This window comes from Alligator sinensis, unplaced genomic scaffold, assembly GCF_000455745.1.
Source record: "Alligator sinensis unplaced genomic scaffold, ASM45574v1 scaffold268_1, whole genome shotgun sequence".
Classification (NCBI taxonomy): Eukaryota; Metazoa; Chordata; order Crocodylia; family Alligatoridae; genus Alligator; species Alligator sinensis.
The window spans coordinates 3,269,872-3,283,289 of record NW_005841853.1 but is presented as its reverse complement, the minus strand read 5'-3'; the positions used below and the strand labels follow the sequence as shown (position 1 = coordinate 3,283,289).

At 46.9% G+C, this 13,418-nt stretch overlaps 1 protein-coding gene across 1 annotated transcript in view; it reads right to left on the bottom strand.

Annotated features, from left to right (window-relative positions):
* The window catches only part of SFMBT2 (Scm like with four mbt domains 2), a 161,715-nt gene that overhangs the window by 29,340 nt on the left and 118,957 nt on the right, over positions 1-13,418 (bottom strand). Inside the window, exons 12-15 of the mRNA XM_006016323.3 lie at positions 12,784-12,897; positions 10,788-10,830; positions 9,589-9,659; positions 6,226-6,365 (exon numbers count right to left, since the gene is read on the bottom strand). Coding sequence (XP_006016385.1) covers positions 6,226-6,365; positions 9,589-9,659; positions 10,788-10,830; positions 12,784-12,897 — 368 coding nt within the window. The remainder of the gene's footprint in view (positions 1-6,225; positions 6,366-9,588; positions 9,660-10,787; positions 10,831-12,783; positions 12,898-13,418) is intronic.

Below are 13,418 nucleotides of genomic sequence, written 5' to 3'. Positions count from 1 at the left end.
AGAGCGGTTGTTTGGGTGCTTTTTCCTGCTCTCTGAAAAATCAGTGAGTAGCAATTCATTTCTGAACACCACTGTTGTTCAGCATGGAACGCTTTCCAGTTTAATCGCCAGCCAGACTTGACTGTATATCAACTCCCAGTTTTATTTAGCTGGTATAAATATTGCCTCATTGGCTTCGCCTGGCAATGAAAAGACACGTCTACAGTGCCCAAGACAGAAGCAAGGGTGCTGCTCTGCTGCTATATTCTTCAGTGCTGGGAGTGTAGGTTTAAATGCTTACAGCAATGCTTAGCTACAGCGTGAAACAGCCCAGAGCCCCTGTTCTGCACTGGCTCCCGGTGTGGACGCAGATCCACGCTCTTAATCCACGCTAGGGATGCTTTGTGCTGTTTAGCTTAGTCCCAAACAGGTACACCTGGATGCAGAACAAGTGTGTCCACAAAAGGAGCAAGCACGTGCAGCATGGCTGCCGTGCTTTAAATTCACACGCAAGCTGACTTTGTGGCAGCTTTCTTATCCAAAGAGGGCTTTTGTGACATAACTCTCCACTGCCCAGCTGAATGGTCTAGAAGTTCGAAACGGGGGTCATGAACACTTCTACTTCCATCTCTGCCACTGGGTTGCAGGTAAAGTTGGGTGTTTTATTCAACTAATCTGGGCCTCAGTTTACCACCCCTATCAAAGGGAGCCTTTGCAAAGCAGGAACAGGTCCTGGGCTGGAAATTGTTACTGTGGGATGAGATATTTTAATAAGCACAACCTCACAGCAGTGTTGCTAAATCTCTCCCTCGTGCAATGGAAAATGCATCTCAAGCCCTTTTCCAAGGGCGACCCTGTTAACCCCTTTGTGCTGGGGTTTTTCAGTGCTGTCTGCCAGTGAATGATGCTACAGGACCACTGGATGCCTAAGACTAACAAGAAATTTCTTTTCTCCCTTCATTTTAATGGCAGGGAAGCTGCTCTCTCTGCACTGCCCAGCCAAAATGCCTCCACCCTGAACTGAAAAGACCAGCTTCCAAGACAGGAAGGAAATCGCCCTTCATGCTCATTCATTCTTTGGCCTCTGTGCTATTAGTGCCAACCACGGCGATGGCTTTGTCGCGTGGATTTCTGCCCCATGAGAAACTGGATGGAGGCCAAATAGGTTTACATTTTAACTACAGCGTCTCCAAAAGCAATGATTTATGGCTGGGAAAGCAACGTGGTTGGAACAAAGGCTGGCCCAAGGTTACCACTGAGTTGACTCGGTTTGTGCCATTGATATTTTTTAGCTGTGTATTGCCGAAGTAAATCCTATGTATAATTTATACCTTCCAAACACGAAACACTGAGGCATAATTTACAACTGTCTGCAAATTTTATATATGTATAATTGCAATACATCTCCCGGGCCACATCCTCAGCTACCATAAGCAGGAACAGCATTACTGACTACAATGAAGCCACTGTGATTCACATCACTTAAGAAGCTGGCCGTACCTCCTTATCTGGCTCGTTGTGGATGATGGACTCTGAAAAGAGCCGCGGTTTTCTTCTAACACAGTCGGGGCTCCTGTGTCTGAATGAATTAGGACTAGAGCTATAGAAGAGTTTTCTTTCGCCCTGTCTCTTCACTCCATGAACTAGGATGCGAGGCTCAAAGAACGTCATGTCAATGGGGATCTGGGTGACTCTGCCAAGTTCATGGCAGAGCACTTCTTACAGGGCACAAAGCGCTTTGGAACAGGCGCTGTCTCTTTATTCTGGGCGTGCACAGCCCCTAGCAGAGCTACAGACTGGCACTCCTAAATGGTGCAAGCAATGCAAACACACAAATCACTACCATTCAGCCTGTCTCACTCCCATCACCTGGAATTCTCTTAACTCTAATGGTAATTGGACTTGATCCTTAATGCAGCACTGGGCGGTTTTAACAATTAACCCTTGACAGATGCCCATCTGCAGCTCTCAGGCTTGGTCTTCCCTCCTGCTATACATGATGCGACCCAGGTCCAGTTCATGATTCTCACCTGACACCAGTGGCTCCAGGAAGTTATACTGGATTCATGCTGGCATACGGATGTGATCCAAAGCCCACTGAAAGGGGAAACTCCTCCCGATGTCAGTGAGCTTTTTATCAGGACTTAGTCAGCATTCAGCTTGTAGGATTCTAGGTCTTCCACTGTTCCCACCTCACTTGTCCTTGTCCACTCAATGCTATTTACCACCCTGGTGAGAGCATTGTCTTCTCTGCAATCCAGACTTGTAGTAGAGATGATATCTTTTCTTTGACCAACAAGATTGTTGTAAAAAAAATTCTTTAACTGCAAGCTTTCGGAAGCTTGCAATTAAAGATTTTTTTTTGCAAAAACTTTGTTGGTCTAAGAAAAGATATCTCTACTACGAGTCCTGATTGGCTTTTCCTCTAGACAAATACAGCTACAACTTGGATACTTGTCTTCTCTGCAGCATTCCTTTATCAAGAACAACCTTCCTCCCTTCCTGACTCCATATCTTATTTCAAATCCACCTTCTTTCTTATCTGTCCTTCCCTCACTCCCCTCCCACTGCTTATCTTAACCTTGCAATGCAACTGCAAATCATCAGAGGGTGAAAGGTGCTCCTTACAGTAAAGTGGCTTGACATTATGGACAGTTTTTCCTCAATCCATTTCTTAGCCAATAGCGGTGGTTATTTTTCTGAGAGTCTATAAGAAAATAAAACTACAAATATTATCACCAATTATTTTTCCAAAGGCAGCTGAGAGAGTAGCTAGACTATGGGTAAACCTATAAATCAAAGAGCTAAGACAAACACGGAGGCACAAATGCAAGGATACACTTGCCCTCAATTGTACTGTGGTTGCCTCTGTCTGGCCTCTTCTATATTTTGTGTGGAAAGTCAGTCTTGGACCTCACTCATTTGACCACATTTTTTATTTGAATCTACCTCCTTTGACTACCTCTGGGTACTTCCACTATGAGGACAATCTGTGTGATGTGAGCAAGGCAGCCTCTCAAAACTGGGCTACAGTTGTCACATGCTTTTCATACAGACTAGCAAGCGACCCTCCCACCGTAGCGCCCGAGTCGGTCTGGTCTGTGTGGCATTCAGATCTGTAGCTGGAAAAGTAACCATCTAGATACTTCATAGCGGGAAGTGGGTTTTGTGCACCAGTGTTACTGGATGGCTATACATCTTCCATGAAGACACTCTGGGCTGGACTCACTGTTGCCTTCCCCCCTCAAAAATTCACGTGCACCTCCAGGTGCAATACACAATTACGGTAGAGACTGGGGGCTTTGCAAAGTTCCTACCTCCCCTGCAAAGAAGTGGGTTTGTGAACTATCTGGGGATATACAGAGCTGCAGCAAACGCCTGTAGGAGATGTTCCCTCAGAGCAAACAGCTAAGCAGCTCATCCGTAATTCAACACACTGCTGCAAATTAAGTGTTAATTAATTTAAACAAGATGTGAATGAAGTGGCTTGTGAACCACCAAGATAGGAACAATCTGGATCCCGCTTTGGTTTAATTTGGCACATCTTCCCCCAGTTGTAACCGGCTGTAGCTGAAGCAGAGCCCTGGGAAATCAGGTCCCGTGTGAAGACTTTCAGAGGCTCATTATGTGGTTTCCACATGGGGCTAGATCCTCAGTGGGTGGAAATCAGTGTAGCTCTATGGAGTTACATTGCTTGATGCCAGTTGATGGTCTGGCCTAGGCTTTGTATCCACTGCATTTCTAAAATCAAAATATTCCATGGGTGGAGAAGGAAGAAATACCTGCATGAATTCTTGCTTGGGGAAGCTCATCTCCATCTCCTGCTTACAACACTGAAGTAGCTCTTTTCTTTCTACCCCTTTCCCTGGGTGAAAATATTAGTAGCAACCAAGCAACGAGCTCCAGCCTCACTTTACAATTTGGTAGCTGTCACCTTTGGCTTTGAAAGCACTTTATCTTGCATTATGCTATGGACTCTTTGATTCCCCTGTTTCAGATTAAACTGTCCCACCTGGGAAAAAAAGCAGCTTGATCTTTGCGCCCTTTTGTAGCGCTGCTTGGTTAATACATTTTTCTCGCTCCTTCTCATCTCACCCAAACCCGGCAGTCTCAGTCCTTGTCCAGTATCTGGCTGCAAATGGGAATTAGATATGGGTAAATCAGTTGAGGCTGAATCCAGATGTGACGTTGGTAATGGTGGTGGTCAAACAGAACGACTTGTAGTGAGCAACGCCAACCTGCTCACCAGCGGCTTTCATTTCAAGATGTGATGTGCCCAGCTGATTTTCCAGAGCAAGTTGAACTGAGTTAAAGCCCAAAGCTCTGAGGTCACTCCTCATCCCACAGGGTTATCTCATTTTTTTCTAGCACCCTCTCATCTGTCTGGCTCCACCTGTTGCCCCTCGCCTCAGCTCTTGGGAAAAAGGACTTTCTCTCTTCTATCTGTACAGCATCTAGCACAATCGTCCACGACTGGGGCTCCTAGGTGCTACGGCATTACATACAACAAAGCTCTGCACTTGCTGAAGATCAGGCCCATTCTGAGCGGGCACCTAAAACTTGTAACAGCAACACCCCAGGACACTTCAGAAAACTAGGTTACAATGACATTCAGGGTCCTCTAGCTGTAAGGCCTATAGACTCAAAACCTTGCAGACTTGTACCTTATTAATCAATCATGGTATGTGTGATGGTACAATTAGCCTGCCCCGGTGCAGCGTTAGTGAGCGGTACAGCTCTGTAGAACATCTCCTGCAATTCACTCCGCCACCAGCATCTGAAAACCGAGGGCTCAATCTTAGAGCCAAATTTATTGTACCTAACCCGGCCTTCAACCACACGGCTTGACTTAGCTTTGGAGGGTTGCATGTCAACATGTGAGGCCCATCAGAAAAACCCAAGATTTCTGTTGCTCAAATAAAACCAATGCCCGCAGACAACTTCAACCTCCTGTCCCCACAGTTCACAAAACCAATGTGGAATTTATACTGGTAAACCAGTGTCCCCTGGCCACAACCCTATAGGGTCCCAACTCAGGAAACAGTAACTACTCCAGCCACAATGCTGAACTCCGCTGCTTGGCTCTCAGCAACTAAAACAGTGATTCTCAACCTGGGTACCATGACACCCTGGGGTGCCTTAAGATCCTTTCAGGAGTGCCGCAGGATGCCACGCAAGGTTAGGTGTGCAAACATGCTTCACAAGATAAACTCATAGATTTCAAATAGAAATCCAGAGCATTAAAAGCTTTCCAACCTGTTGTGCTATTTCTGAGTTGTTTGCAACAAGAGAATCGCTCTAATATTTTTCTGTAGTTAAAAAACAAGTGAAAGCTAAGGGCTGGCATTTCCAAGAGGTGCCTCAAGCCTAGTGAGGTCAGCCTCGAGTCTAACACGGTTGAGAAACACCAAACTAAACACTTCCCGCCTTCCTTCCAAGCTCTAAGGGAGGGTTGGAAATATTGTTTGTCTAGCTCAGCTCTTCTCATTAGGACTAGTACATAGGACTGGACGGGATCTCTTGGACCATCAAATCCAGACCCCTGCATTCACAAGCAATCATTTACCTAAGGGTCCCCAAAATCACCACTGCCAACAGTTACCCACAACTACAAAGTGCAGCACTCAAAATGCCAGCACCGCTGCATAATGTGCCATAGTTAAAAACCGGGGCGACAGAAACTGCCAATGCCTTGCCATTGCAATGACAGGGAAGTAGATGGTTAATATAGAGGATCTAGAAGAAAGGACCATGCCCCATGTTACAGAGGAAGGTAACAACGGTAACTCCCCTGTCCCCCAATCTGTGCCGATCCAACCAAGAGAAAAATTCCTTTCCTGCTCCAAACGTAGTGATTGCCTTGACTCTGAGTGGAAAACCAAGATCCTCCCTAGCCAGAAATCTTTTCTCCAATGCCCGATGAAGGGTGTTTGTGCCCGAAAGCTTGCAATTAAAGAATTGTTTTTTGCAAAATTTGTGTTGGTTTAATAAAAGATATCATCTCCACTATGAGTCTTGATTGCCTAAGTATCAGTAGGAGCCTCTGTGCAGTCCAGTCAACACCCCCTCCCCAGCCTTAGCTTTGTCTCATGGACACAGTGACAGGTGCAGATCAGTGTAACTGTCCCAATCCTGAATGCAATTTGAGGGACCAGCTTCCCCAATTCTGGCCCTAATCTCCCCCCGTTTGTGTTTACGCAGCATTACGTGCACATCTGTGTCTATGTGTAGACCGGCGAGTCATACCTCTTTCAGAACTAGCACGCATTTGCCAGGTCCGACAGACTGAGGTAGCTCTGCTATTCTCCCCTTGTTTAAATAAGGACCTGAGAAGCAGCGGTGGTTGATGAAGAGCTGGGGGCAGCAGTATCTTCCATTGATGGTACCTGCAAGGAGACAGAAACATTGCCAAGTGTTTTCACCCAAGAAAACCAAAAGTGCCACTTCTTCCTGCTAGATGGTGGCAACCCACCCCCCACCCAAAATCTTCTGAGAGATTCAAGCCCTTGCTAATAGGATGAGGCCCCCAGGTGAGCACTCAGGGTTTAAACAGGGTGAACCATGAGACTGCTAAATGGAAATCAATATATCTGAGTGTCCTACTAGAGGTGACTATCTAAGGGAATCGAACACTATTGTGCGTGGCTCTTACGTGGATCGTGTAACCAGAGTATCCGAGTGCCTCATGCTTGTTAGTCTGCAAAACACTCCTGAGAGGTAGGACAACAGTTTTATTCACGTTCTCCACATGAGGAACCATGGCAGGAAGAGACTGGCACTAAATTTCCGGTGGCATTTAGAACTGTAAAACTCCAACCTAGGCCCAGCCTACCCTAGTAGGCACCTAAAGTCCCTCCCTCCTGACCAAAAATCTCACCTCTAGATTCATAGATGCTAGGGTCGGAAGGGACTTTAGTAGGTCCTCGAGTCTGACCCCCTGTCCTGGGCATCAGAGCGCTGGGGTCAGACGACCCAGCCAGGTACTTGCTCAGTCTCTTGAAGACCCCCAAGGTAGGGGCGAGCACCACCTCCCTTGGAAGCCCATTCCAGATTCTGGCAACCCTTATCATAAAGAAGTTTTTCCCGATGTCCAACCTAAATCTGCTCTCCCGTCAATTTGTGGCCATTGTTCCTAGTTACTCCAGAGGGTGCCCCAGTAAACAGAGCATCTCCTATTCCCTGCTGCCCTCCCCTGACGAATTTATAGGCAGCCACAAGATCACCTCTCAGCCTTCTCTTGCAAAGACTGAAAAGATCTAGGTCCCTCAGTCTCTTCTCACAGGGCCTTGCCTTCAGTGGCCTCCTCTGGACCCTCTCAAGGTTGTCCACATCCCTCTTGAAGTGCAGCACCCAAAACCAGACGCAGTAGTCCAACTGCAGCCTGACCAGTGCCGCATAGAGGGGAAGTACCACCTCCCTGGACCTGTTCCTCATGCACCTGCTAACGCACGATAAAGCGTGGTTAGCTTTGTTGATGTGTAAAGTCATCCAGGTGCACAACTTTCTGCATGCACCCAATTGCCCCAGTCCTGAGGCACTGAGCAGTGAGGTGCCCAGCTCACAACCAAACCCAGGGATTCACTACATGTGTTGCCTCTCCCACCCCAACTATGGGGCCAGGTCTGGTGGGTGCCACACTGAAGGTAGCCAAGAGGAGAAGGTAGTCCATTTTGCCCAACAACCTAGCATTTGGGTGTTCATATGTGATGTTGGAGGGGTTGAAAAGCCTAACCATAGGTAAGACAGTACGTTGGGGTGGGCAGGAAACTCTCTCTGTTTTTCCTACTGAAGTGGCTCCACATCATGTAATGTTATGTTAATGTTTAATGGAGACAGGAATGGATACCAGCTTTTCCAACTCCCAGGTAAAGGTCCTAATCCCTGAACTATAAAGCCATTCTCTCTCTCAAGTCTAAAGACTATTTATTTATTCCATGCAAAGTGGAAAAGTCTCAACAAGGAAGATGGAGGGAGTTTCACCCCAAAGGCCCCACGGTCTGGAAGTAAAGTACTCACCTGGGTGAGTCGGTTCAAGTCCTCTGCTTTGACAGGACTTGAACACACCTCGAGTAACAACCCTAACCAAGAGGCGAGGGGGTAAAGAGGTGGGACTTAAGCCAGACCCCTGCCCTCCATGTTTCCTCCTAGCTAGCTCGCTGACTTCTGTGAATCCCATTCTTAGGTACCTGGCTCTTCTTCCCGGGGAGAGCCACCTCCACTATATAGAGAGCTGTAGCAGAGATGCGAACCCCACTAGGAAGCAGGGCATGTTAAAGTCAGTGGCTGCATCACCTCAATCCCTCTTAGGGATCTAAGCCAAATGACTTGGCCCAAGTCACAGACGACGTGTGAAGTACAGCAAACTGAAGTCACGTCTCCAGGATCCCAAGCTGATGCACTAATCCCTGGACCATCCTTCCTCAGCAAGTTTTCCAGGGACCTTGCACACCAGCTGGCAAAATGCTCATGTAGGACCAACCCATTTTCCCATTTAGTTTCATGTCAGGATATATCCGGAAGGGCTGCAAGGTCTGAATGGGGGTACTCTCTCACTGGGTGGGTGAACTGCGGACTTGAACGATACCAAGGAGCCCAGAGTAGGTACACTGTAATTGTTCCACAGCTTTGGGTGAGAAGGACATCCACCTGACTTGGCCAGACGACTGGTTGGCCTTTTGTCACATTCGATATTTTAATCAGAGCTCGTCTCCTCACTGAGTCAAATCTCTGATGTTTCACCTTTTTTCTGGCCCTTTTACCCTCGCTGTCATCTTCCTCAAGTCCTCCACTGAGGGAACAGGTTGTCAGGGCACTGTCCACAAAGCCAGGATCTTCTGATTTTCAATGAAGACTTGGCTTCATGGCCTACAGAATCTGCCTCAGTGTCCCTATCAGTAAAATGGGAGTTAAACTATTTAACTAGCTACTGCAAAGATCTCACAGGAATAGTGGGAGGGTTAGTCCGAAATATTATCACGTCTTCACGCACAGTATAGAAAGAAAAGATGATAAACTCACTTCAGCCCGTATGTTTAAGATACCCAGCCAGAAGAGAGCTTGAAGATGCTTCTTTCACACAAAAGGGTTTCACAACAGGTTTCTTTGTAACGAACTCTCCGAATATCAGCTACAGAAATATCCGACCATTATGAAAGGACAAAGCAGAACTTGCTTTGGTTAAGAAGAGTTGAAGTGCCACACAGAGAGCATTGAGTAGAGGTACTAGGATACATCAAGCTCTGGTGTGAACGGTGTGGTGCCATTGATGCCGATAAGAAAAGCTCCATCTGTTTCCTCTGGGGCTTAATTTGGCCCAACACTAATGGGAGTAGGACTGGACTCTTGTACTTCTAAAACCCTGAGGCAGAGCTAGATATCTGAAGAGAGCGATAACATGCTCACCAGTCCAGATCAGCAGCTGATGTAAAGCAGCATTGCTCTACCGACAACAGTGGAATCGCACTGACTTAGAGCAGCTGAGGATCCGGCCTGGGAAGAGTCTCCCTCTGTATAGATATATGCATGTTTTGCCATCAGTGTTTCCCCATCTCTACAACCCAAGGAAGCTTGAAGTAGCGGAGATCCTTCCTGGCTGCTGCGCAGACTTACCTGTCGTGTCTGGCTGAGGAACCGGGCAAAGGTCATGAGGTATTTTCTCAACAGGCACTGTGGAAGGCAACCTGTTTAATGACAATACAATACGCTTAATCTCACAAGCCTACATGATAGATCGTGGATCGGGGTCTGAGCCGTTTGGGTTTGGTGCCATACCCAACAAAGATTTGATAACAGGGCAGCTAGACGGGGACTCAAACACAGTCGCTTTGGGCATTTGTACACGCCACGGGAGTTTATTTTGGTTTAATTTTCCCTAAATTGAAGCGGGGGGGGTCTTTAAAAACATTGCTTCAATTTAGGGCAAAGTAAACACCCATGGTGTGTACACAACGGTTGGGCCCGACCCCTACCTCCCTCTCCAGTGGCAGGGAGGGGAAGGCAAGCTGCCGGCGGCCGAGTGGTCCCTGAGCTGCCGGGTGGGAGGGATGCCTGCACAGCCCTGAGATACACGGGGCCTGGTGCTTTCCTCCATGGCAATCTAAAGCACCTTGGAGATGTTTTATTTTGCTGCATCCCAAAGTCATTTAACATGCATTACGCCGCTGACGCATGCAAACATCCTGCCATTAAAGCGTGTTGCGCTGCCGACATGTGCACACAGCCGCACCATTAAAGTGGTGCAAAAGGGCATTAAGCAGCTTTAAAGGCCAGTTTTGTGGCATGTGCAAATGGCCTATAACACAACCCTATTTCCAGCTAAAAGTACTATGTTGTCTTATGGTCAAGGGCCCACCTTTTCCAAAGCTTGTAAGAAAGTTGTTGCAAAATTATGCTGCCAAATGGGAACCTGGAATATCCAGCCTCTAAGGCTATAATGACCTTACACCGTGGACAAAACACCAATTATTGCAGCAAGTAACCAACTATGTCTGCGGAAAGCCTGAAACATGAGCTCAAAAGCCCCTGACCAGTCCCACTGGTCTCACCCAGGGCCCCGCGGATGGCAGGGGTCTTTGTGACTAGAGATGCCAGCATTGCCACCGAATTCACAAAGTCAAGTTACAGGTCAGACGTGACACAGGGTAACATTTTGTAACGGCCTGTGCACAACGCTGCTTCCTGTATTTCTATAACAGGTCCCTCCCCACTGATCCACCTACAGCTGATGGCTCAAATGATCTCATTTATTATTTCCCATGCAAAATCTTCTTCATCTCTATAGCAAAGGCATTTTTTAAAAACAAACTTACTGCTTTTCTGGCTGCACAACTGCAATCTTTCTCTTCTTTCGCACTGCAAAACAGGAGAGCAACAGCGAATTTGGTTTTTTGTATTCAGCCCTCCCAGCGTATCAAACCAGTAAGATATGATCTGTCTTATAAATGCAATGGGTATAAAATAACATTTAACACAACGAAATGCTATTTCATTACCGCCACCATTTTTTCTTTTATATTTTTAAGCAAGCCACTACACCATTTAAAATTGTATTAAAGATGCCATAGCACATTTAATCTGTCCACGGCGATGCTAAGTCTATGTTTATGGGATCTGTATTTTTACAAAAATACACTAAAATAAAACACAAATATTTTTCCTGTGCAAGGACACATCTGAGTAAGAGTACACTTCGCAAGCGTGATTACTCCCAGCCTAATTTGTCCCTATCTATAAATTGAGATATAAAGACTGCGCAATGTTGCCATAGCAGTATTCTCCCAAATTAGGTCTGGCTGCCTGATGTTCAATGCGAGCATGTTTAACTCTTCAAAAGGGCTGACACATTTTTAAATTTGCCTTTCAAATGTTAATTAATATAAAAGCAGCGCAATGGTAATTTTTCAGCTTGTGAGTTGAGATCTGCCTGACTTGCAGCTTGATAAGACGTGATCGTGGGATCTCAGCCTGTAGCTTGTGACCACGTCCACAAGACATCCAGGGAGGGGGAAAGACCCTGTCCATACTGGCACCTGGTCATATCTCTATCTTCCCCTCCTCCCCACTGCGTTGGCTGTCTTAACCCTTTTTTCCTACCCGTCTCCCATAGCTCCCACCTATCATGTCTGTCTTCATTATGGCATTGTGTGGAAGTACTCTAGGGAACTGCTTCCTGGTCCCACCCCACTCTGCTGCTGAGACACAAATGAGAAGATTTTGCTATGAGATAGTGACAGCCATCTCATTCCTGGCTACCTCTCTTCCCCGGTGTTGCACACCCGTTGCCCTTCTCCCTCCACCCCTCTACCCCTTAGGTCAACTACAATGGGAACGGCAGAGATGCGATCGAGTTCAAGAGAGCTGTGCCTGTCACACCAGATGCACAGAATGGAGTGGAAACACAGAGCACTTTTACACGTGCCCCAGGGGTGCAGGGTTGGGGGGGCGGCACTTTAATTAGAGCAGCTCCAAGAGCCGCTCTAATTAAAGCGCCACAACAAATTGTGCATCAGCATCCCCACATTTCAAAACAGTGGCAGGGGCACTTTATCTAAAGCTCATTCAACAAACTTTAGTTCAAGCCCCCCTGCCGCCGTTTTAAAGTGCGGGGATGCTGATACACGAGACACAGAGGCTGCCTGGAGCACGGTAATTACCGTGCTGTAATTACAGCCTGTCGGAGCAGCCTCCGCATTCATGTATAGGCAGCCATACAGCCTCAGTACTGAGAAGTGGCGTTAGGCTCTCAGAGCCAGAAATCATAGTTTGCTGCTTCATTTACCAAATGAGAGGGTTATGGGCATGAGTAGGACAAACTTTCCATACGGTCCCCCATGAGCCTCAATCCTGCCCAGGAGCAGGAAAGTCTACAGGTAGGATTTTCCAAAGGGCTTAAATGAATTAGGGGCACAAATCCCTTTGGACGTCAATAGGAACTGTGCTCCTAACTCAGATACTTAGGAACGTCCCATCCATCATCACTTCTCTGCGTCACCCAATTCTTGTCTCAGACATTATGTCTGCCATGTATTCTAAACAGCTTACAAGTGAGTTTAAGGTCTCGATGGGTGAGAAAGCATAAAAATAGATTCTGCTATGGCCAGGTTGGAAACACCCAAGGCCAGATCCTGCAATCCTGACTCACATGTGTATTTCTTACCCAGGGAAACAAATACATTCTTAAAGGGACTGACTGATGCACCGGTACTAGCCACTCAATATCAAGGTTGTAGAGTCTAGCTAGGTAGACTGGTAGGCAGGAGCAGGAGATTAAATAGATGAGACAGGCTTGTGGTTTCATGTACTTACGAACTGCTTTGTGGGGTGGTATTAGGTTATAAGCATTTGCTTCACACCAGCCAACTGGGAAAATGTCCATAGACTCTACATCAACTATATACTCCGGAGAGGGCATCTGTAAACCTATAAACACAAATTTATAATGCAATTTAAGCACAGGACGACTGAGCTCAGAGCAGCTTGAACATTCATTACCAAGCGAAGGGAAGAAATGATGGAACGCGTAAAAATAAATCCGCTGCTCCAAAAAGAGATCAGGCATCATTTCATCTTCAATTTCATACGGAGAGAAATGATAAGGCCGGCGCATTTAAAGTGCAATGCGATTCCAGAGAAAGCCTGCATTAACTGAATGTTAAGGGCATACAGGTAAGCCATCAAAAGCCAGCAAGGATGTGAACTATTCCCCACACTCACACAACAGGGGGGCCTGACATAAGTCCCTTTATTCTTAGATTTATTGACTGAAAGCAGGGCTGTTCGGCCTCAAAGTGGATGGGGGCTCCACCCTGCACAAATTATACCAGTGGGGACAGCACAGGACATATCGGTGTGACACATGAGTCCCCCAGGTCCCACCAGCTTGAGCTACGGGGCCCCCAGACCACACACTGTATGGGCAGGTGGACCCCTGCTGCACCGGC